Source organism: Notechis scutatus, unplaced genomic scaffold (assembly GCF_049901735.1).
Source record: "Notechis scutatus isolate UNSWTSFEM ecotype Mainland unplaced genomic scaffold, rNotScu1.2 NSCUSCF32, whole genome shotgun sequence".
Taxonomy (NCBI): domain Eukaryota; kingdom Metazoa; phylum Chordata; class Lepidosauria; order Squamata; family Elapidae; genus Notechis; species Notechis scutatus.
In genome coordinates, this window is record NW_028263155.1 from 7501 (window position 1) to 33089 (window position 25589).

The 25589-nt window shown below is 46.3% G+C and overlaps 1 protein-coding gene and 1 pseudogene across 1 annotated transcript; one reads left to right on the forward strand and one right to left on the reverse strand.

Annotated features, from left to right (window-relative positions):
• Nucleotides 1-5304: 5304 nt before the first annotated feature.
• Nucleotides 5305-10687, forward strand: LOC113430513 (GTPase IMAP family member 3 pseudogene; annotated as a pseudogene).
• A 7490-nt stretch (nucleotides 10688-18177) lies between these two features.
• Nucleotides 18178-20207, reverse strand: LOC113428912 (GTPase IMAP family member 9-like). The gene is made up of 2 exons (XM_087948907.1): nucleotides 20075-20207; nucleotides 18178-19055 (listed from the first exon to the last, which is right to left on the reverse strand). Exons 1-2 carry the CDS (start codon nucleotides 20091-20093, stop codon nucleotides 18397-18399), a joined length of 678 nt encoding a protein of 225 aa, XP_087805033.1. The 5' UTR covers nucleotides 20094-20207; the 3' UTR covers nucleotides 18178-18396.
• Nucleotides 20208-25589: the final 5382 nt, after the last annotated feature.

Sequence of the window (25589 nt, forward strand, 5' to 3'; positions counted from 1 at the left end):
GATGGATGGATGGATGGATAGGTAGGTAGGTAGGTAGGTAGGTAGATAGATAGATAGATAGATAGATAGATAGATAGTAATATACACCCTAATAATATTTTTTAATAATATGTATGTGTGTGTTTGTGTATTGATAGATAGATAGATAGATAGATAGATAGATAGATAGATAGATAGATAGATAGATAGATAGATAGATAGATAGATAGATAGATAGATAGATAGATAGATAGATAGACAGACAGTACTATACACCCTAATAATATTTTTAATAATATGTATGTGTGTGTGTATATATATATAGATAGTATTATACACCCTAATAATAACATTTTAATAATATGTATTTGTGTGTATAGATAGATAGTATTATACACCCTAATAATAATTTTTGTATAATATGTGTGTGTGTATATAGATGATAGATAGATAGATAGACAGACAGCAATATACACCTTAATAATATTTTTGAATAATATGTATGTGTTTGTGTATCGATAGATAGATAGATAGATAGATAGATAGATAGATAGATAGATAGATAGATAGTATTATACACCCTAATAATAATATTTTAATAATATGTATTTGTGTGTATAGATAGTATTATACACCCTAATAATAATTTTTGTATAATATGTGTGTGTGTATATAGATGATAGATAGATAGATAGATAGATAGATAGATAGATAGATAGATAGATAGATAGATAGATAGATAGATAGATAGATAGATAGATAGATAGATAGATAGACAGTACTATACACCCTAATAATATTTTTTAATAATATGTATGTGTGTGTGTGTGTATATATATATATATAGATAGTATTATACAGCCTAATAATAATTTTTTTTGTGTGTGTGTGTTTGTGTGTGTGTGTTGATAGTGATAGCTAGATAGCTAGATAGCTAGATAGATAGATAAATAGATAGTAATATACACCCTAATAATATTTTTTAATAATATGTATGTGTCTGTTTGTGTATAGATAGATAGATAGATAGATAGATAGATAGATAGATAGATAGATAGATAGATAGATAGACAGACAGACAGACAGTACTATACACCCTAATAATATTTTTTAATAATATGTATGTGTGTGTGTATATATATATATATAGATAGTATTATACACCCTAATAATAATATTTTAATAATATGTATTTGTGTGTATAGATAGATAGTATTATACACCCTAATAATATTTTTTTTTTTTTTAATGTGTGTGTGTGTGTGGATAGTGATAGATAGATAGATAGATAGATAGATAGATAGATAGATAGATAGAAAAATAGATAATAATATACACCCTAATAATATTTTTTAATAATATGTATGTGTGTGTTTGTGTATTGATAGATAGATAGATAGATAGATAGATAGATAGATATAGATGGATGGATGGATGGATGGATGGATGGATGGGTAGGTAGATAGATAGATAGATAGATAGATAGATAGATAGATAGATAGATAGATAGATAGATAGATAGTATTATACACCCTAATAATAATATTTTAATAATATGTATTTGTGTGTATAGATAGTATTATACACCCTAATAATAATTTTTGTATAATATGTGTGTGTATATAGATGAAAGATGGATAGATAGATAGATAGATAATATTATACACCCTAATAATAATATTTTAATAATATGTATTTGTGTGTATAGATAGATAGTATTATACACCCTAATAATAATTTTTGTATAATATGTGTGTGTGTATATAGATGATAGATAGATAGATAGATAGATAGATAGATAGATAGATAGATAGATAGACAGCAATATACACCCTAATAATATTTTTTAATAATATGCATGTGTTTGTTTGTGTATTGATAGATAGATAGATAGATAGATAGATAGATAGATAGATAGATAGATAGATAGATAGAGATAGATAGATAGATGATAGATAGATATAGATGGATGGATGGATGGATGGATGGATGGATGGATGGATGGATAGATAGATAGATAGATAGATAGATAGATAGATAGATAGATAGATAGACAGACAGTACTATACACCCTAATAATATTTTTTATTAATATGTATGTGTGTGTGTATATATATATAGATAGTATTATACACCCTAATAATAATTTTTTTAATGTGTGTGTGTGTGTGTGTGTGGATAGTGATAGATAGATAGATAGAGAGATAGAGAGAGAGAGAGAGATAGAGAGATAGAAAAATAGATAATAATATACACCCTAATAATATTTTTAATAATATGTATGTGTGTGTTTGTGATAGATAGATGATAGATAGATGGATGGATGGATGGATAGATGGATGGATAGATAGGTAGGTAGGTAGGTAGGTAGGTAGGCAGATAGATAGATAGATAGATAGATAGATAGATAGATAGATAGATATACACCCTAATAATAATATTTTAATAATATGTATTTGTGTGTATAGATAGTATTATACACCCTAATAATAATTGTTGTATAATATGTGTGTGTATATAGATGAAAGATGGATAGATAGATAGATAATATTATACACCCTAATAATAATATTTTAATAATATGTATTTGTGTGTATAGATAGATAGTATTATACACCCTAATAATAATTGTTGTATAATATGTGTGTGTGTATATAGATGATAGATAGATAGATAGATAGATAGATAGATAGATAGATAGAGATAGATAGATGATAGATAGATAGATATAGATGGATGGATGGATAGATAGATAGATAGATAGATAGATAGATAGATAGATAGATAGATAGATAAATAGATAGTAATATACACCCTAATAATATTTTTAATAATATGTATGTGTGTGTTTGTGTATTGATAGATAGATAGATAGATAGATAGATAGATAGATAGATAGATAGATAGATAGATAGACAGACAGACAGTACTATACACCCTAATAATATTTTTAATAATATGTATGTGTGTGTGTATATATATATAGATAGTATTATACACCCTAATAATACATTTTTGTGTGTGTGTGTGTGTGTGTGGATAATGATAGATAGATAGATAGATAGATAGATAGATAGATAGATAGTAATATACAGCCTAATAATATTTTTTAATAATATGTATGTGTTTGTGTATCGATAGATAGATAGATAGATAGATAGATAGATAGATAGATAGATAGATAGATAGATAGATAGATAGACAGCAATATACACCCTAATAATATTTTTTAATAATATGTATGTGTGTGTTTGTGTATTGATAGATAGAGAGAGAGAGAGAGAGAGAGAGAGAGAGAGACAGACGGACAGACAGTACTATACACCCTAATAATATTTTTTAATAATATGTATGTGTGTGTTTGTGTATAGATATAGATAGATAGATAGATAGATAGATTGTATTATACACCCTTATAATATTTTAATAATATGTATTTGTGTATATAGATAGTATTATACACCCTAATAATAAGTTTTGTATAATATTTGTGTGTGTATATAGATGATAGATAGATAGATAGATAGATAGATAGATAGATAGATAGATAGATAGATAGATAGATAGATAGATATACAGTGATATACACGCTAATAATATTTTTGAATAATATGTATGTGTTTGTGTATCGATAGATAGATAGATAGATAGATAGATAGATAGATAGATAGATAGATAGATAGATAGATAGATAGATAGATAGATAGATAGATAGATAGATAGATAGATAGATAGATAGATAGATAGATAGATAGATAGATAGATAGATAGATAGATAGATAGATAGATAGATAGATAGATAGATAGATAGTATTATACACCCTAATAATAATTTTTGTATAATATGTGTGTGTGTGTATGGATGATAGATAGATAGATAGATAGATAGATAGATAGATAGATAGATAGACAGATAGATAGATAGATAGATAGTATTATACACCTAATAATAATTTTTGTATAATATGTGTGTGTGTGTATGGATGATAGATAGATAGATAGATAGATATAGATAGATAGATAGATAGATAGATGGATAGATAAATAGATAGATAGTATTATACCCCCTAATGCTATTTTTAATAATATGTATGTGTGTGTATATACGGTAGATAGATACAGATAGAATCAGAGGCGGCAGAGAAAGACTGCGGAGGCGCGGGAGGGGGGGCACCTCTCTTCCCTTTGGGAGTGGGGTGTGTGTGGGGGGCTTTACCATGAGCGGGGGAGGGGGAATAAGCCCTTGCACCCTGGAGGAGGCGGGGGGAGGGAGAGAGAGAGAGAGAGGCAGGGAGGGAGGGAAGTGGGAGGGGCGAGGCCGGGCGCTGAGTTTCACTTTCGTTTCAGCTTTCCCTTTCAAGAGGCCGGTAAGAAGGGAAGGGAGAAAAGCGGGGGGAGGGGAGAGAGAGAGAGAGAAAGCCCCTCCCCACCCTGACTCCCCCTCCCCCCCCCACAGAGTCCCTGGGTGGGTTTAAGGGGGCGGGGGTTTCCCAGGGAGGAAAGAGCGGGGCAGGCCTAGATGACCTCCGAGGTTCCCCAACCCCCCTCCGCCCCCCGGCCGATTCTAGGAGGGTCTCCTGCTGAAAGATGGGGGTGGGACTAGATGACCTCCGGCGGGGTTCCCTTCCAGCTCTCTCCTTTACTGGGATTCTGTTCAGGGCCTCTTGCTTGAGGGGCAGGTTAGACTGGATGACCTCCGGGTATCCCTTCCGGCTCTCTCCTTCCTGTGATTCTGGAACAGGCTCTTGCTCCAATGGGGTTAGAGTAGATGACCTCCGAGGTCCCTTCAGGCTCTGTCCTTTACTGTGATTTTGGGAGGGTCTCCTGCTGAAACGGGGGTGGGACTAGATGACCTCCGGGGTCCCTTCCGGTTCTCTCCTTTACTGTGATTTTGGGAGGGTCTCCTGCTGAAACGGGGTGGGACTAGATGACCTCCGGGGATCCCTTCCGGCTCTCCCCTTCACTGTGATTCTGGGAGGGTCTCCGCTGAAAGGGGGTGGGACTAGATGACCTCCGGGATCCCTTCCGGCTCTCTCCTTTACTGTGATTTTGGGAGGGTCTCCCGCTGAAAAGGGGTGGGACTAGATGACCTCCGGGGATCCCTTCCGGCTCTCTCCTTTACTGTGATTCTGCGAGGGTCTCCTCTCTTTGAGTGGGGGGTCAGACTAGATGACCTCTGGGGTCCCTTCCAGCTATCTCCTTTACTGTGATTCTGCGAGGGTCTCCTCTCTTTGAGTGGGGGTCAGACTAGATGACCTCTGGGGTCCCTTCCGGCTCTCTTCTGATTCTGGTTTCTCTCCCCACCCCCTACCCCCTTTTCCCCAGGCGAAGGAAACCCACCGGACACCAAGCATGGCCCACCTGTCCACGTTCAAGTACCACAAAATAACCTCCGACACGGTGCGTGTCTTGGCGTGTCTTTCGTGTTTCTTGGCGTGTCTTTCGTGTGTCTTTGCGTGTCTTTTGTGTGTCTGTGTGTCTTTCGTGTGTCTTGGTGTGTCTTTTGTGTGTCTTGCTGTGTCTTTCGTGTTTCTTGGTGTGTCTTTTGTGTCTTTGCGTGTCGTTGTGTGTATTTCCTGTGTCTTTGTGTGTCTTTCATTTCTTTGCGTGTCTTTCGCCTCTCTTTCTGTGTCTTTCGTGTGTCTTTCCATGTGTTTTGTTTCTTTGCGTGTCCTTCGTGTGTCTTTGCGTGTCTTTCATTTCTTTGCGAGTCTTTCGTGTGTCTTTGCGTGTCTTTCATGTGTCTTTGCGTGTCTTTCGTGTGTCTTTGCGTGTCTTTCGTGTGTCTTTGCCTGTCGTCGAGTGTCTGCGTGTCTTTCGTGTGTCTTTGCGTGTCTTTCATGTGTCTTTGCGTGTCTTTCCTGTGTCTTTTGTGTGTCTTTGCGTGTCTTTCATGTCTTTGCATGTCTTTCATGTGTCTTTTGTGTGTCTTTGCATGTCTTTCATGTGTCTTTGCATGTCTTTCATGTGTCTTTCGTGTGTCTTTGCATGTCTTTCATGTTTCTTTGCGTGTCTTTCCTGTGTCTTTTGTGTGTCTTTGCGTGTCTTTCATGTCTTTGCATGTCTTTCATGTGTATTTTGTGTGTCTTTGCATGTCTTTCATGTGTCTTTGCATGTCTTTCATATGTCTTTCGTGTGTCTTTCGTGTGTCTTTCGTGTCTTTGCGTGTCTCTCGTGTCTTTGTGTGTCTTTCGTGTGTCTTATCGTGTCTTTCAAGTGTCTTGGTGTGTCTTTTGTGTGTCTTGGCGTGTCTTTCGTGTGTCTTTGCATGTCTTTCGTGTGTCTTGGTGTGTCTTTTGTGTGTCTTGGTGTGTCTTTCGTGTGTCTTGCCATGTCTTTTGTGTCTTTGCGTGTCTTTCGTGTGTCTTTGCGTGTCTTTCATGTCTTTCGTCTGTCTTTCTGTGTCTTTCGTGTGTCTTTCCATGTGTTTTGTTTCTTTGCGTGTCTTTCGTGTGTCTTTGCGTGTCTTTCATTTCTTTGCGAGTCTTTCGTGTGTCTTTGCGTGTCTTTCATGTGTCTTTGTGTGTCTTTCGTGTGTCTTTGCGTGTCTTTCGTGTGTCTTTGCCTGTCGTCGTGTGCCTGCGTGTCTTTCATGTGTCTTTGCGTGTCTTTCATGTGTCTTTGCGTATCTTTCATGTGTCTTTCGTGTGTCTTTGCATGTCTTTCCTGTGTCTTTGCGTGTCTTTCCTGTGTCTTTTGTGTGTCTTTGCGTGTCTTTCATGTCTTTGCATGTCTTTCATGTGTTTTTCGTGTGTCTTTGCATGTCTTTCATGTGTCTTTGCGTGTCTTTCATGTGTATTTCGTGTGTCTTTGCATGTCTTTCATGTGTCTTTGCGTGTCTTTCATATGTCTTTCATGTGTCTTTGCGTGTCTTTCGTGTCTTTGCGTGTCTCTCGTGTCTTTGTGTGTCTTTCGTGTGTCTTTGCGTGTCTTTCATGTGTCTTGGTGTGTCTTTTGTGTGTCTTGGCGTGTCTTTCGTGTGTCTTTGCATGTCTTTCGTGTGTCTTCGCGTGTCTTTTGTGTGTCTTGGTGTGTCTTTTGTGTGTCTTGGCATGTCTTTTGTGTCTTTGCGTGTCGTTGTGTGCATTTCGTGTGTCTTTGCGTGTCTTTCCTTTCTTTCCATGTCTTTCGTCTGTCTTTCTGTGTCTTTCGTGTGTCTTTCCATGTGTTTTGTTTCTTTGCGTGTCTTTCGTGTGTCTTTGCGTGTCTTTCGTGTGTCTTTGTGTGTCTTTCGTGTGTCTTTGCTTGTCTTTCGTGTGTCTTTGCCTGTCGTCGTGTGTCTGCGTGTCTTTCGTCTTTCGTGTGTCTTTGCGTGTCTTTCATGTGTCTTTCGTGTGTCTTTGCATGTCTTTCGTGTGTCTTTGCGTGTCTTTCATGTGTCTTTCGTGTGTCTTTGCATGTCTTTCATATGTCTTTCGTGTGTCTTTGTGTGTCTTTCGTGTCTTTGCGTGTCTTTCATGTGTATTTCATGTGTCTTTGTGTGTCTTTGTGTGTCTTTCATGTGTTTCGTGTTTCTTTGCATGTCTTTCATGTGTCTTTGCGTGTCTTTCATATGTCTTTCGTGTGTATTTGTGTGTATTTCGTGTCTTTGCGTGTCTTTCGTGTCTTTGTGTGTCTTTCGTGTGTCTTTGCGTGTCTTTCGTGTCTGCGTGTCTTTCATGTGTATTTCATGTGTCTTTGCGTGTCTTTCATGTGTTTCGTGTGTCTTTGCGTGTCTTTTGTGTCTTTGTGTATCTTTCATGTGTCTTTCGTGTGTCTTTGCGTGTCTTTCGTGTCTTTCGAGTGTCTGTGTCTTTCGTGTCTTTGCGTGTCTTTCATGTGTATTTCATGTGTCTTTGCATGTCTTTCATGTGTATTTCGTGTGCCTTTGCATGTCTTTCGTGTCGTTGTGTGTCTTTTGTGTGTCTTTCATGTGTCTTTGTGTGTCTTTCGTGTGTCTTTGCATGTCTTTCGTGTGTCTTTCATGTGTCTTTCCGTGTCTTTCGTGTGTCTTTGCATGTCTTTCGTGTGTCTTTCTTGTGTCTTTCGTGTGTCTTTCTGTGTCTTTCGTGTGTCTTTGCGTGTCTTTCATTTCTTTGCGTGTCTTTCGTGTGTCTTTGCATGTCTTTCGTGTGTCTTTGCGTGTCTTTCGTGTGTCTTTGCCTGTCGTCGTGTGTCTGCGTGTTGTCATGTGTCTTTGCGTGTCTTTCGTGTGTGCGTGATTTTCGTGTCTTTGCGTGTCTTTTGTGTGTCTTTTGTGTTTCTTTGCATGTCTTTCGTGTGTCTTTCCATGTCTTTCGTGTCTTTCCTGTGTCTTTCTGTGTCTTTTGTTTTTGTGTGTCTTTCGTGTGTCTTTTGTGTGTCTTTGGTGTCTTATTTCTTTGTGTATCTTTCGTGTGTCTTTGCGTGTCTTTTGTTTCTTTGCGTGTCTTTCATGTGTCTTTGCATATCTTTCGTGTGTCTGCGTGTCTTTCGTGTGTCTTTGCGTGTCTTTCGTTTCTTTGCGTGTCTTGTGTGTCTTTGCGTGTCTTTCATGTGTCTTTCATGTGTCTTTCGTGTGTCTTTGCATGTCTTTGGTTTCTTTGCATGTCTTTCATGTGTCTTTGCGTGTCTTTCATGTGTCTTTGCGTGTCTTTCGTGTGTCTTTGCGTGTCTTTCGTGTGTCTTTGCGGGTCTTTCATGTGTCTTTGTGTGTCGTCATGTGTCTGCGTGTCGTCATGTGTCTTTGCGTGTCATCATGTGTCTGCGTGTCGTCATGTGTCTTTGCGTGTCTTTCGTGTGTCTTTGCGTGTCTTTCGTGTGTCTTTGCGTGTCTTTCGTGTGTCTTTGCGTGTCTTAGCTGGGATAGCGGGCTCCATATCTTGAATCGGGGGAGGGGGCACGGTGGTGGGACCAGGTTTTTATTTGGGCAGTGGGGAGGGGGGGAAGGCAGCTGACACGCCAAGCCCGCCACAGATCGCGAGTGGGCGAGCGAGCCCCGTCTGACCCGTGTTTTCTCCGTTTTCTCCGCTCCTCCAGGGATCCGCGGAAGAGGAATGCCTACTGAGTAAGTGCGGAGTGGTCACGCCTGGGATTGGGGGAGGGGCTGGGCTGGGGAGGGTCTTCGGGAGGGGTTGGTGAGGGTGGGGGGTCAACCCGCTTGGAGAGCCAGTGGATTCCCGTTCCGAAGAGCCGCGCCCGAGTGGGTCTCCCAGGCGGGACAGACCCACCGAGAGAGAAAATGGGGGGGGTGGGCTTGAGGACCTCTGTGGAGACCCTTCCCCCCCCTTTGCTCTCTCCCTCCCTCCCTCCCTGGGGGTCCCGGCCGCCCACCGACGGTTCCCGTCCGTCCACAAAGCGCCCGGTTTTTAAGCCTCGCCGAGATCCACTTCAGATGGCGTCCGTTCTCGGACGGCGTCCATTTTTCGGACGGAGGTGGGTGGGAAATGCAGAGCCGCCCACGGAAGCAGTTTTACCAGTCGGGACCAGTTCGCACCCGACCGGTTGGGCCGAACCCTCGACTGGGACCGCCCCCGGCCCCCTCCCCCCTCCCCGTCCCGGCATGCGATCCCGTTCCTCGCTCGTTGGTTCTGCCTGCAGCTGATCATCAACGGTTTGTTCTCTCGACTAACCCCAATGGCCCGGGGTGGTGTGTTGTATGCCGGGATGCACGGAATCGCTTGTGCGTTGGAAGCCCGCGGGGAGGGGGGGTGTCACTCTTTTTATTTACAGGCTCTTAAAGTGATATCATCCCCCCAAAAACTTACTGACTCGTTTCTCACTCTTGCAACCTTGTAGCAACTGCTCAGCTCTTCAGTCCTTACCACGATGTGGAGTATGACAAATGTCTTTCTCTCTCTCTCTCTCTCTCTCTCTCTCTCTTTTCCTTTTTGTAACGTCTTGTGAAGTTCCGGAGGAAGAGGCGGAACTCCGGCTGATCCTCGTGGGGAAATCCGGCGGCGGGAAAAGCGCCACGGGGAACACCATCCTCGGCCGGGAGGCCTTCAAGTCCCTCCTGGAAGGAAAGGCCACCACCCTGCGGTGCCAGAAAGGAGAGGGGACGTGGCAGGACCGGAAGATCTCCGTCGTCGACACTCCCGACCTTTTCCACCGCAAAACCTACAATGTGGGCATGCGGCGGGAGATCGCGGCGTGCGCCGAGCTCTCCCGGCCCGGCCCCCATGCCCTGATTTTGGTCACCCAGGTGGGGCGCTTCATCGACAAAGATGACGCCGCCGTTCAGCGGGTCCGGGAGATCTTTGGGGCCCGCTCGGCCAAGCACACCATCGTCCTCTTCACCTGCGTGGAGGATTTGGCCGGGAACCCGCTTCAGGAGTACGTCCGGCAATCCGACAACTGGAGTCTGCGGCGACTGATCAGGCAGTGCGGGAACCGCTTCTGCGGGTTCAACAACCGGGCCCAGGGCGACGAGCGAGAGAGGCAGGTCGCGGAGCTGATGGCAATGGTGCAGGGCGTCGTTGCGGCGAACCGGGGGCGATACTACGCCGGCGGGTTGTACAAACTGTGCACCATCCAGGACGCGCAGCTCCTAGCGTTCCTGAACCAGAGCCAAACGGGCGAAGAAATGTCGGCCTCCGGATCCCGGGGCTGTCCTGAAACATTTGAGGAAATGTTGGCCTCCGAATCCCGGGGTTGTCCGAAATGGGTGTCAAAGGGAAAGATCATCGCGGTTTTTGGCGTCGTACTGGCCATTGTGATCACGATTATTCTCTGTGTCCAGTTTTGGTGAGGGGGCTACCGTAGTGAGGTTGTATCCCTACTCCAAGTCTATAAATTCTCCTCGCCTTGCCTACTACCGATCGCCTTACCTTCTGACGCCTATCATTCTATGGCTTGTGTCTTACCATATATATTGCTTTATTTAGTATCCTTGTAGGAGCCGATGGCTCCTTGGAGTAGCCTCAGAGTAGCGCGGGAGGGTTGTCTCTTAACCACAATTGTATTGGACGACTGGGGTCCTTTAGTTGTTTATCGCTTGTATGTACACTGAGAGCATCGATTTCACACCGATTTCTTTGGGCGTCCGATTGCAACTTGGGCAATAAAGCATATTCTCTTTTCAAACGTTTTGTGTCCGACTACAACGGGTGTACCGTGAGGTTGGCTGAGCCTCCCGGCGGGCGCCTCCGCGGCACGATCCAACTCGCGGCGAGGGCAGAAGATCCCTAACCCTAGCAAACAGGGACCCCTTCTGTACTTCTGTTGTACTGGACTCGACTCGACTCGACTCCATCCTTACTCCTTCTTGTTTCCAAAGTTTGGGGAAGGAGTGGAGGATGGGATTCCAAATTGAGCGCTCTTATCAGTTCTGCATGCTTTGTGCAAGGGTGCAGCAGTGAAAATCACTTCCCGCCCATGGGGACCACTCAAAGATCACATTCCCTGTGTGCGGAGCGCTTAAAATAACTTCCTTCATGCGCGGAGCACACAAAGATCACTTCCCACATGCGCAGAGCACACAAAGATCACATACTCTGTGCGCGGAGTGCTTAAAATCACTTCCCGCGTGTGCAGAGCATACAAAGATGACATTCCCTGTGCGCGGAGCGCTTAAAATAGCTTCCTTCATGCGCGGAGCACACAAAGATCACATTCTATGTGCGCGGAGAACACAAAGATCACTTCCCACATGCGCAGAGCACACAAAGATCACATACTCTGTGCGCGGAGTGTTTAAAAATCACTTCCCGCATGCGCGGAGCACACAAAGATCATATTCTATGTGCGCGGAGAACACAAAGATCACTTTCCGCATGCGCCTAGCATACAAAGATCACTTCTCCCTTGCGCGCTGCACTCAAAGATCACATTCCCTGTGCGCGGAGCCCTCAAAACCACTTCCCGCGTGCACTCAGCACTCAAAGATCACTTCTCCCGCGTGCGCAGCTCTCAAACATCACTTCCAGCATGCGCGGAGCACACAAAGATCACATTCCCTATGCGCGGAGCACTCAAAATCAATTCCCGCATGTGCGCAGTACTCAAACCTCACTTTCTGCGTGCGCGTAGTACTCCAAGATCACTTCCCGCGTAAATGGAGCACTCAAAGATCACATAGCCGAGCTAAAAAAAAAATCAATGGAGTATAGGACGGGAAAGGGTGGAGGCGGGTGGGTGGAGCCAGTCAGAGGTGGTATTTGCTGGTTCTACAAACTGGTCCAAATTTTCACTACCGGTCCGCCCGAACCGGTCCAAACCGGCTGAGATACCACCTCTGGTGGGAGTAGTTACCCCACCACTTTGGCGTCTTCTCTCTGGGGGGGGGGGTGTCCCTTCATGTGCTTTCCTCCAAAGTAAGGCAGTTGTGTCTCGGGGGATGCTTCCCGCCGACGAACGCAGAGATCCGTCCACGCGCCCCACCCCAAGCGTTTCGGACATTGTCACCGGGCGAGGCCCAACCCTGAGATTGTGGACTCTTCGGTTCAATTTCTGGAGCCGACTGGACTCTGCGGTTCCCACCCCTCTGGAGTCTCCTCCCCGCGCGGCGTCCTTTTTTTTTCTCTCAACCTGCCCTAACCAAACATCCGATCCGTTGTGGAGCCGAGCGGCAAACCGGGAGGGATGAAAGAGCCACCGGTGGCTCCGGAGCCGCAGGTGGCCGACCCCCCTTGACGTCAACGATATGGCCAGATTGGCCGAAGGAGCGGAAACGTCTCCACGTCCAAGCCGGCCTTGGGTTTACACTGAGGATTTCTCCCAAGGCGGCCATTTTAAGCCGCGGTGGGCTTCTAATTTTGTTTTTTTTCCTCTACCGCTTCGGAGAACATACTGAGCTTAAAAAAAAAAAAGGGAATATAGGAGAGAGAAGGGCGGGTGGGCGGGGCCAGCCAGAGGTGGTACTTGCGGTTCTCCGGACCAGTCCAAATTTCTGCCACCGGAACGACCGAACCAGTCCAAACCGGATCGGATACCACCGAGGGGTGTAAGGATTACCATCTGATTCGCCAAACTCGTTGGGTCCCGGCATAATGGCGTCACTCGGGAAAGTGTGGCTCTACGGCCCCGCCAGCCTCGGACGAGCACCTGAACCGCCGCAAGGCTGGGAACGGAGGAACGGAGCCCCGTACGCAGGTGAGCTTGTCACTTCCTGGATCCCAGGTACTAGAATCGGAAAGCGAGGAAGTTGGCGAGGAACCTCAGGCTGGTCCTGGAGGGTTGAGTAAGGTTTGGATGAGGGGTGGGGGGCAGTTGTTATCAGCTGCCATCGGCGTCCAAGATCAAGTGGGGAAGGAGGAGCAGCCGGAGCCGGATTCCCAGGGTGCGCATGCACAGAGCTGCCAGACGAAGGGAACAGTTCAGGGAACCGGGCTCGACTCGGGCGTAATGACACAGGTGGGTGCTCAACGGCCCCTCCCAGAGGGAGTAAAAGAGGAGGAAAAGGGGAGGAGGCTTTTGCAGGAAACGATTCGCTCGTAGTCGCTGAGGGAAGATCTGTCGGGGCTTCTCGGTGACTCGGCGCTGGGTCCTTCCTTGTCAGCACCGTGTTTGGAAATACGGAGTTGGCCACTCTCCAAGCTAGGTAAGGTCCGCGGGCTCCTAAGGACACGCTGTTGGCCAGGCCGTTGGCGGAAGGGGAATGCCGTATATTTTGGGTTTTGCCGGGACGAAGAGAGTCAGCTTCGTGATTTTCGGGGGGGAGGGGAAGCCGAAGTCGGAGTAGATACAAGTGGGATACTACAAGGGGATGCTGTGTCTGATCTGCCGGCGCTGAACACCTCGGAATAGAAATGGTCCTCGGCTTCTCTTTTGTCGAGAAAGGCCTCATTCGACGAGAACCGTATGGCGGTAACCCGAGGGCCGGAACTGAGGATTGCGCGCGCCAAAATCCCCCCGGGTTCAACTTTTCCCTTTCTTAACTGCTCCCCCCGCATCGCGGATCCCGCCCTCCACAACCAATCGGGTTTGAGCAAGTGAAGGCAATTCGGTGTCCTTTCTTAACTGCTAGTGAAGGGAATCAGGGCCCTTTCCTCCCCCATAAGCTACACAACCCATGTTGTTCTCTACTCCGTTCCTCTCTCCGTGCCCTAGGAGGAAGAGAGGGCAGGCCTGGGTCTTCCTTCCTTGTTCTGCCTCTTCCTTGCTCTGCCCCTTCCCCAATTTCCTCCACAGCCAATGGAGGCCCTCTCCCGCTCTGTCAGGGTTTGTCGTCCTCCTCGGATTCAAACTCTGGACAGGGCCATTGGCACCGGGTGACCTTGAAGCAGCCTACGATGGCCGCCCACAAGATGCTCACTTGGGACCTTTCCCACCCCCCACTTTCGACTCAGTTGTTTGCTAAACCTTCCCATTTCTCAGAAGCCCCCTTCCCAGAGTCCAGGGCAGACTGTCACCGTCTGGTAGTGAAGCACAAGATGGCCACCGACAAGATGCTCACTTCGGACCTTTCCCACCCCTCACTTTCGACCCAGTCATTTGCTAAACCTCGCCATTTTCGGAAGCCGGTCGGCGCATAAGATGGCCACCGACAAGATGCTCACTTTGGACCTTTCCACCCCTCACTTTCGACTCGGTCGTTTGCTAAACCTTATCGTTTCACGGAAGCCAGTCGGGCGCATAAGATGGCCGCCGACAAGATGCTCACTTCGGACCTTTCCCAACCCTCACTTTCGACTCAGTTGTTTGCTAAACCTTATCATTTCTCGGAAGCCGGTCGGCGCATAAGATGGCCACCAACAAGATGCTCACTTCGGACCTTTCCCACCCCTCACTTTCGACTCAGTTGTTTGCTAAACCTTATCATTTCTCGGAAGCCGTCAGGTCCGTCGGCGCATAAGATGGCCACCGACAAGATGCTCATTTCGGACCTTTCCCACCCGTCACTTTCGACTCAGTCGTTTGCTAAACCTCGCCATTTCTCAGAAGCCGGTCGGTGCATAAGATGGCCGCTGACAAGATGCTCACTTCGGACCTTTCCCACCCCTCACTTTCGACTCAGTTGTTTGCTAAACCTTATCATTTCTCGGAAGCCGGTCGGCGCATAAGATGGCCACCAACAAGATGCTCACTTCGGACCTTTCCCACCCCTCACTTTCGACTCAGTTGTTTGCTAAACCTTATCATTTCTCGGAAGCCGGTCGGCGCATAAGATGGCCGCCGACAAGATGCTCATTTCGGACCTTTCCCACCCGTCACTTTCGACTCAGTCATTTGCTAAACCTCGCCATTTCTCAGAAGCCGGTCGGCGCATAAGATGGCCGCCGACAAGATGCTCATTTCGGACCTTTCCCAACCCTCACTTTCGACTCAGTCGTTTGCTAAACCTTATCGTTTCACGGAAGCCAGTCGGCGCATAAGATGGCCGCCGACAAGATGCTCATTTTGGACCTTTCCCACCCGTCACTTTCGACTCAGTCGTTTGCTAAACCTCACCATTTCTCGGAAGCCGATTGGCGCATAAGATGGCCGCCGACAAGATGCTCACTTCGGACCTTTCCCACCCCTCACTTTCGACTCAGTTGTTTGCTAAACCTTATCATTTCTCGGAAGCCGGTCGGCGCATAAGATGGCCACCAACAAGATGCTCACCCGGACCTTTCCCAACCCTCACTTTCGACTCAGTTGTTTGCTAAACCTTATCATTTCTCGGAAGCCGGTCGGCGCATAAGATGGCCACCAACAAGATGCTCACTTCGGACCTTTCCCACCCCTCACTTTCGACTCAGTTGTTTGCTAAACCTCGCCATTTCTCGGAAGCTGATCGGCGCCTCTTTCGTTTTCTCAGCTTCACCTTCTGTTTCTCTTATCGTGTTTCCCCCCAAAATAAGAACCAGTCTTCTAATTTTTTGTGGGGGGGGGGTCTCCAAAAAAGTAGGGCTTATTTTCAGGGAAGCACGCTTTCAGGCGGATCGGCCCGGCTGCAGCTCGCTGGCCACCTTGGGCTGGGCAGTCTGCACAGCGCAGGTGGGTGGATTTCCTGTCCAAAAAGATGGAGGAAGAAGCATGCGGGGTGTTTGGCTGGCGATCTGGACACCCGCAAGCCACCGGAAAGCTGGGTCAGTGGGTTGTGGGGATAGAATAAAATAAAACATGTGATGGGATGGGACAGGATGGAACGGGACAGAATAGTATAGAATAATGGAATAGAATAGAATAGAATAGAATAGAATAGAATAGAATAGAATAGAATAGAATAGAATAGAATAGAATAGAATATAGAATAGAATAGAATATAGAATAGAATATAGAATAGAATAGAATATAGAATAAAATATAGAATAGGAGTAGAATAGAATAGAACAGAATAGAAAATAGAATATAGAATAGAATAGAAAATAGAATAGAATATAGAATAGAATAGAAAATAGAATAGAATATAGAATTAGAATAGAATAGAATATAGAATAAACTGTAATATGTAATATACTAAATATGATGAAAATAGGAAAATGAAATATAATATAGTAAAGATAATGCATATATATATATAGTATACTATATGTGTAATATAATAACTATAATGAAAATAGGAAAACGAAATATAATATAGTAAAGATAATGCCTATATATATAGTATACTATATATATGTAATATAGTAAATATGATGAAAATAGGAAAACGAAATATAATATAGTAAAGATAATGCATATATATAGTATACTATATATGTGTAATATAGTAAATATAATGAAAATAGGGAAGCGAAATATAGTAAAGATAATGCATATATATAGTATACTATATATATGTAATATAGTAAATATGATGAAAATAGGAAAACGAAATATAATATAGTAAAGATAATGCATATATATAGTATACTATATATGTGTAATATAGTAAATATAATGAAAATAGGGAAATGAAATATAATATAGTAAAGATAATGCATATATATAGTATACTATATATATGTAATATAGTAAATATGATGAAAATAGGAAATAGAAAACGAAATATAATATAGTAAAGATAATGCATATATATAGTATACTATATATGTGTAATATAGTAAATATAATGAAAATAGGGAAACGAAATATAATATAGTAAAGATAATGCATATATATATAGTATACTATATATATGTAATATAGTAAATATGATGAAAATAGGAAAACGAAATATAATATAGTAAAGATAATGCATATATATAGTATACTATATATGTGTAATATAGTAAATATAATGAAAATAGGGAAATGAAATATAATATAGTAAAGATAATGCATATATATATAGTATACTATATATATGTAATATAGTAAATATGATGAAAATAGGAAAACGAAATATAATATAGTAAAGATAATGCATATATATAGTATACTATATGTGTAATATAATAACTATAATGAAAATAGGAAAACGAAATATAATATAGTAAATATAATGCACATATATAGCATACTATATATATGTAATATAGTAAATATGATGAAAATAGGAAACGAAATATAATATAGTAAAGATAATGCATATATATATAGTATACTATATATATGTAATATAGTAAATATAATGAAAATAGGAAAACGAAATATAATATAGTAAAGATAATGCATATATATAGTATACTATATATGTGTAATATAGTAAATATAATGAAAATAGGAAATGAAATATAATATAGTAAAGATAATGCATATATATATAGTATACTATATATATGTAATATAGTAAATATGATGAAAATAGGAAAAAAGAAATATAATATAGTAAAGATAATGCATATATATAGTATACTATATGTGTAATATAATAACTATAATGAAAATAGGAAAAAAATATAATATAGTAAATATAATGCACATATATAGCATACTATATATATGTAATATAAAAGTAAATATATGATGAAAATAGGGAAAGCGAAATATAATATAGTAAAGATAATGCATATATATATAGTATACTATATATATGTAATATAGTAAATATGATGAAAATAGGAAAACGAAATATAATATAGTAAAGATAATGCATATATATAGTATACTATATATGTGTAATATAGTAAATATAATGAAAATAGGGAAATGAAATATAATATAGTAAAGATAATGCATATATATATAGTATACTATATATATGTAATATAGTAAATATGATGAAAATAGGAAAACGAAATATAATATAGTAAAGATAATGCATATATATAGTATACTATATGTGTAATATAATAACTATAATGAAAATAGGAAAACGAAATATAATATAGTAAATATAATGCACATATATAGCATACTATATATATGTAATATAGTAAATATGATGAAAATAGGGAAACGAAATATAATATAGTAAAGATAATGCAATAGTCATGACATCTTATCATTGATTAGTATAGAAGGGATTAGAATAGGAATGAGACCTTGTAAAAATGGAAGATTTTTTAATTTCCATCTTTCATAAGAGTATCGACAAGAATCATGTGAATTCGCCATGCAGAGTCGAAGGATGAGGTCATCATCATATAATCTGTCGAAAGGGATCCGGGATCACAGGATGGTACATAGCCATGCGGGCACTCTCTTCTTGTCCTCCTCCATCATCTCCTTGGTGTAACACGGGGCGGGCCAGTTGCTCCGCACGAGCTCGTCCACCATCTGGATCAGCTCCGCCACCTGAGCCTCCCGCTCCTCCCCCTCGGCCTTGTTGTTGAAAGCCAGGCACCGATTCCCGCAGCTCTTGATCTGCTCCATCAGAGGCGCCAAGTTGTCGCCCGCCTCGGACAAGACCTCGCGAAGGGGCCGGCCCTCCAAATCCTCCTTACGGGTGAACAAGACGATCATGTAGGCCTTGGCCTTGAGGGTGAAGATCTCCTGGATGATGTCGGCCACCTTCTTCTCTTCGCCGCTAAAGTGGCCCAGGCGGATGACCTGGATGATGACGTGAGGGCCCGGGGAGCAGAAGGAGACGCATCTCTGAACCTCGTTCACCGTCGTCAGCTGCGGGTATTTGGTGTCGAAAAAGCCCGGCGTGTCGATCACAGCCAGGCTCCTCTTGTCCGGCAGGACGGTCGTGGCCTTTTTACACACGGCGGTGACGGATCTCGCCTGCATCTTGGCAGTAAAAGCTTCCTTCCCTAAAATGGTGTTGCCGGTGGCGCTTTTCCCGTTGCCCGTTTTACCGACCATGACGATCCTCAGGTCTTCGACTGAGAAGAGAGAGAGAAGGGAGAGAAAGGGGGCGGGGTCAGAGGCCTCCCGTCATCGCTTGGGAGAGAACGGCGAGAAGGCGACGAGCAGACAGGAGAGAAGCCGGAAGGGCTTCACTCTTTTACTTTAGGCCTGTTTTGTCTATGTAGGGAAGCCCGTCCAAAAACAGAAGAAGGGAAAACAAAAAAAAGGTAGGCGAGAAAACCTTAACGAATAAACATCGGAATGGCTATAAACCACCGGGATCTCAAATCACCGGGATCTGCTGGAGGACCCCGGAGATCGGAAGGAGCCGGCCGTAGGGATCTCAGCGCCCCCCGAAACCTCTTCTTTTTTGGCCATTTGTTTGATGAGTTGACATTCGGCTTCCCTCGCTTCTTGAAGGCGACTTGGGATGAAACTCAAGGCCAAGCTGCTAGCAGACGTCGGGGGTTCCCCCTCTTCCGGGGTAGGAAAGGTTGGAAAGGCGCTGATGGGGGGGTCCCCCCATCTCTCCCTCCCCCCCCCAAAAAAGGAGGGGGGGAGAAAAGTGGACCCCGGAAACAAGAATTGATATCGTTTAAGATCTAATTTACGGGGACTTCAGGAAGGCCGAGTAGACCCCCAACCTGCTTCTTGCTAAAGCTAGAAAAAAAATGGGGGATAGACAGCATCGCCTGCCCTCGATGGAGTTGTTCACCGGCTGACAAAGCTTACTCAATGAGTAGTGGTTAAGGATAGTAAGTCTACGGGCGGGGGGAGGGACTAAGCTTTGGCTCCGTCTTTGGCCAAGTTGGATCTCTTTAGAAGCGAGTCCGAAGAAGGCATAAGAAGTCAAATGTGGAGAGGAGACTAAGAGATCATTGGAAGGGAGTTGGGAAGGGACCTTGTCGGTCATCTATACCAACCCCGCCGACGCCATTTCTGACCACGGTCGTCTGGGAAAAGTGTCGAGCGAGGATACGAGGATGGAAGGGAAGCGGAGGGAGGAGAAAAATGGCCGCTCTCATGCCTTCCCTCCCCCTCGCCGAAGGCTTACCTGACTCGGTGGCCCCCATGTTTTCCTGGCGCTCAGATGCTCCAACAGCGGCAGACGACAATGACGATTCTCAGGGTTTTCGAGCCAAAGCGAGCGACAGGTTCGAGACGCGTCCGTCTGGCAGGAAGGAAGTCCCAGGAGCGAAAAGGACAAAAGGACAAAATGGAGGGGGAGGCGGGGTTTTGTGTGTGGCCGGCGTCTTCCGGAACCCTCCGTTTGGCAAAGGGGAACGCCAGGGGGGAAACGGAGAACAAGAGTTGGGACGGGACCTCGGAGGTCATCTAGTCCAACCCCCACCCCCTCCGCTCAAGTAGGAAACCCCTTACCAAATCGTAAAAGTAATGGAAGGGGGACCTCGGAGGTCATCTAGTCAACCCCACCCCCAAAATCGAGTAGGCAACCCTTACCAAATCATAAAAATAATGGAAGGGGGACCTGGGAGGTCATCTAGTCCAACCCCTCCCCAAAATCGAGTAGGAAACCCTTACCAAATCGTAAAAAGAATGGAAGGGGACCTGGGAGGTCATCTAGTCCAACCCCCTCCCCAAAATCGAGTAGGAAACCCCTTACCAAATCATAAAAATAATGGAAGGGGGACCTCGGAGGTCATCTACTCCAACCCCACCCCTCCGCTCGAGTAGGAAACCCCTTACCAAATCGTACAAATAACGGAAGGGGACCTCGGAGGTCATTTAGTCCAACCCCACCCCCTCCACTCGAGTAGGAAACCCCTTATCAAATCATAAAAATAATGGAAGGGGTACCTCGGAGGTCATCTAGTCCAACCCCATCCCGCCCCCCGCTCAAGCAGGAGAGCCTGACAGGATGATAAAATAATGGAAGGGGACCTCGGAGGTGATCTAGCCCAACCCCACCCCACCCCGCTCAAGCAGGGGACCCTGACAGGATTATAAAATAATGGAAGGGACCTCAGAGGTCATTTAGTCCAACCCCCAATCCAAGCAGGAGACCCTTAGAGAATTATAGAGTTTGGAAGGGAACTTGGAGGTCATCTAGTCCAGCCCCCAATCCAAGCAGGAGACCCTTAGAGAATTATTAGACTCATCGAGTCAGAAGGGAATTCGGAGGTCATCCAGTCCAGCCCCCAATCCAAGCAGGAGACCCTTAGAGAATTATAGAGTTTGGAAGGGACCTTGGAGGTCATCTAGTCCAACCCCCACAACCCCCCTCCCATTTTGGGGACTTTTCTGCTTTGGTCTCTCCGGGGGGAGAAGTTGAGACCATCCTGGCTGTGAAATGAGGACTCTTGTGGGATGGGACATCAAGACCATCCGGGGTCAGGCTGGATGACCTCCCAGGTCCCCTTGGAAAGGAATGCCCTGTTTTGGGGGATAGTTTAAACCCTTTAGGGGATCCAGGCAAACGAATATCAATATTTCATTCATTGGGGGGGGGGGGTCTCACAGGGGGGGTCAGACTGGATGACCTCCGAGGTCCCTTATCGCTCTGATTCGGTCAAGGTCTCCTGGTTGAGGAAGGGGTCGGACTGGATGACCTCCGAGGTCCCTCCCGACTCTATCACTCTATGATATTGCTGCTTGAGCAGGGGGTTGGACTGGATGACCTCTGGGGTCCCTTCCGACTCGGTCATTATATGGTTCTGTGAGGGCCTTGTCCTTGAGTAAAGGGTTGGACTGGATGACCTCCGAGGTCCCTTCCCACTCTGATTCGGTCAAGGTCTCCTGCTTGAGGAAGGGGTCGGGCTAGATGACCTCCAGGGTCCCTTCCGACTCTCTCACTCTATGATATTGCTGCTTGAGGAGGGGGTTGGACTGGATGACCTCCGAGGTCCCCTCTCCCCCATTCTGCCCAGGCAAGGCGAGGAGCGAAAGGAGGGGCCGACCTCACCCTCTCCCCCAACCTCCCTTGGTCTCTCCGCTCCTCCGTCCCCCCACCCGCCACTACCAGGACGAGCCCACTCGGCCCGGGGTGGGAGGGGGGGAGGCCTGGCCAAACCTCCTCCTCCTCCCCCCGCGTTTCCCTGTGGTGGCGGCCCGGGCGGAGGGAAGCAAGCAGCAAAGCGGGCAAACCCACCTGAGTTTGGGGGGGGGGAGCGGTTTGGAGGGGGGATCCGAGCCAAGGCTCCGTTGGGGGGGGTCCGGTTTTCCGGCCTCGAGGGAGCCCCACGCCGCAGTAAGGCCACGCTCTCTCTTCGCAGCCTCCTCTTCCTCCTTTCGCTTTCGCTTTCGCCTCGGGGCGGGGCGGGCTATAAAAAAAGAAGCGAAGAAGGAGGGAAGGAAAGAAGGAAGGAAAGAAGGAAGAAGGGAGTGAGGGAGGAGAGGAGGGAGGAAAGAAGGGAGGAGGGAGGGAGGAAGGAAGGAGAGGATGGAGGGAAGGAAGGAAGGAAAGAAGGGAGGAGGGAGGGAGGCAGGAGAGGAGGGAGGAAAGGAAGGAAGGAAGGAAAGAAGGAGGGAGGGAGGGAGGGAAGGAAGGAAGCAAGGAGAAAGGAAAGAAGGGAGGAGGGAGGAAGGAAGGAGAGGATGGAGGAAAGGAAGGAAGGAAAGAAGGGAGGAGGGAGGGAGGAAGGAAGGAGAGGATGGAGGAAAGAAGGGAGGAGGGAGGGAGGGAGGAGGATGGAAGAAGATAGGAAACAAGGGAGGAAGAGAAGGAAGAAGGAGGGAGGGAAGGAAGGAAGGAGGGAAGATAGAAGGAGGGAGGGAGGAAGGAGAGGATGGAGAAAAGGAAGGAAGGGAAGAAAAGAAAGGGAAGAAGGAAAGAAGGGAGGAAGGAAAGGAAGAGGGAGGGAGGGAGAAAATGAAGGAGGGAAGAGAAGGAACAATAGAAGGGAGGAGGGAGGGAGGGAGGGAGGAGAGGATGGAGAAAAGGAAGGAAGGGAGGAAGAAGAAAGGAAAGGGAGGAAGGAAAGGAAGGAAGGAAGGAAAGAAGGAAGAAGGGAGGGAGGCAGGGAGAGGAGGGAGGAAAGAAGGGAGGAGGGAGGAAGGAAGGAAGGAGAGGATGGAGGGAAGGAAGGAAGGAAAGAAGGGAGGAGGGAGGGAGGGAGGAGAGGAGGGAGGAAAGGAAGGAAGGAAGGAAAGAAGGAAGGAGGGAGGGAGGGAAGGAAGGAAGCAAGAAGAAAGGAAAGAAGGGAGGAGGGAGGAAGGAAGGAGAGGATGGAGGAAAGGAAGGAAGGAAAGAAGGGAGGAGGGAGGAAGGAAGGAAGGGAGAGGAGGGAGGAAAGAAGGGAGGAGGGAGGGAGGGAGGAGGATGGAAGAAGATAGGAAACAAGGGAGGAAGAGAAGGAAGAAGGAGGGAGGGAAGGAAGGAAGGAGGGAAGATAGAAGGAGGGAGGGAGGAAGGAGAGGATGGAGAAAAGGAAGGAAGGGAAGAAAAAGAAAGGGAAGAAGGAAAGAAGGGAGGAAGGAAAGGAAGAGGGAGGGAGGGAGAAAATGAAGGAGGGAAGAAAGAAGGAACAATAGAAGGGAGGAGGGAGGGAGGGAGGAGAGGATGGAGAAAAGGAAGGAAGGGAGGAAGAAGAAAGGAAAGGGAGGAAGGAAAGGAAGAAGGAGGGAAGAAGGGAGGAGAGAGGAAGGAAGGAGAAGAGGAAGGAAGGGAGGAAGAAGAAAGGAAAGGGAGGAAGGAAAGGAAGAAGGAGGGAGGAAAGAAGGAACAAGAGAGGGAGGGAGGGAGGAGGAAAGAAGAAGGAAAGAGGGAAGGGAGGGAGGGGAGAGGATGGAGAAAAGGAAGGAAGGAAGAAGAAAAGAAAGAAGGGAAGGAGGAAACAAGGAAGGAGGGAGGAGGAAAGAGGGGAGGGAGGGAGGGAGGATGGAAGAAGATAGGAAAGAAGGGAGGATGGAAAGGGAGAGGGAGGGAGCGAGGGAGAAAATGAAGGAGTGAAGAAAGGAGGAAGGAAAGAAGGGAGGGAGGAGAGGATGGAGAAAAGGATAGAAGGGAGGAAGGAGAAAGGAAAGAAGGGAGGAGGGAGGGAGGAGGGGAGGGAGGAAAGGATGGAAGGGAGGAAGAAGAAAGGGAAGAAGGGAAGGAAGAAGGAGGGAGGAGGAAAGAGGGAAGGAAGGGGGAGGAGAGGATGGAGGAAAAGAAGGAAGAAGAAAGAAGGGAGGAAGGAAAGGAAGAAGGAAGGAGGGAGGGAGGGAGGAGGGAGACGATGGAGAAAAGAAAGGAGGGAAGAAAGAAGGAAGGAAAAAGGCGGGAGGGAGGAGGGAAGAAGGAAAGAGGGAAGGAAAGAAAGAAAGTTAGGAAGAAGGAGGGAGGAAGGAAGAAGAAAGGAAAGAAGGGAAGAAAGAAGGAAGGGAGGGGGAAGAAGGAGGGAGGGGTCGGTCTGGATGACCTCGGAGGTCCCTTCCAACTCTTAGGATTGTGTGTGTGTGTCAGGTTGGGATGCCTCCTCCCCTCCCTGCCGGAAAGCGAAAGTCGGAAGGAAAGCGAAAGTGATCGGGAGGCTGCCTGCAAACCACGTGATTGAAGAGAAAGCGCCCGAAACGGCCCCCTCCCCTCCCTCCCCTCCCACCCGCAGGGGGGGGGGATTGAAAGAGGAGGTGCTGCCCACAAAGAGGCGGGATGTCCCTCTATCCCCCCAACCCTCCCCGCCCTCCCCCCGCCTAATTCCAGGCTCCTTCCCTCGGGCCCGCCCTTCCCCCACCCCAAAAAGGGGGAGAAGGGGTGGGCAGGTTTCTGCCCAGGCTCAGGGGTTGGGCTGCATGACCTCCAGGGGTCCCTTCCGGCTCTCTGATTCAATAAGGGTCTCCTGCCTAAGCAGGGGGTCGGGCTGGATGACCTCCGGGGGTCCCTTCCGGCTCTCTGATTCAATAAGGGTCTCCTGCCTAAGTAGGGGTTGGGCTGGATGACCTCCGGGGGTCCCTTCCAGCTCTCTGATTCAATAAGGGTCTCCTGCCTAAGCAGGGGTTGGGCTGGATGACCTCCGGGGTCCCTTCCGGCTCTCTGATTCAATAAGGGCCTCCTGCCTAAGCAGGGGGTCGGGCTGGATGACCTCCGGGGGTCCCTTCCGGCTCTCTGATTCAATAAGGGTCTCCTGCCTAAGCAGGGGTCGGGCTGGATGACCTCCGGGGTCCCTTCCTGCTCTCTGATTCAGTAAGGGCCTCCTGCCTAAGCAGGGGTTGTGCTGGATGACCTCCGGGGGCTCCCTTCCGGCTCTCTGATTCAATAAGGGTCTCCTGCCTAAGCAGGGGGTCGGGCTGGATGACCTCCGGGGGTCCCTTCCGGCTCTCTGATTCAATAAGGGCCTCCTGCCTAAGCAGGGGTTGGGCTGGATGACCTCCGGGGGTCCCTTCCGGCTCTCTGATTCAATAAGGGTCTCCTGCCTAAGCAGGGGGTCGGGCTGGATGACCTCCGGGGGGTCCCTTCCGGCTCTCTGATTCAATAAGGGCCTCCTGCCTAAGCAGGGGTTGGGCTGGATGACCTCCGGGGGTCCCTTCCGGCTCTCTGATTCAATAAGGGTCTCCTGCCTAAGCAGGGGTTGGGCTGGATGACCTCCGGGAGGTCCCTTCCGGCTCTCTGATTCAATAAGGGCCTCCTGCCT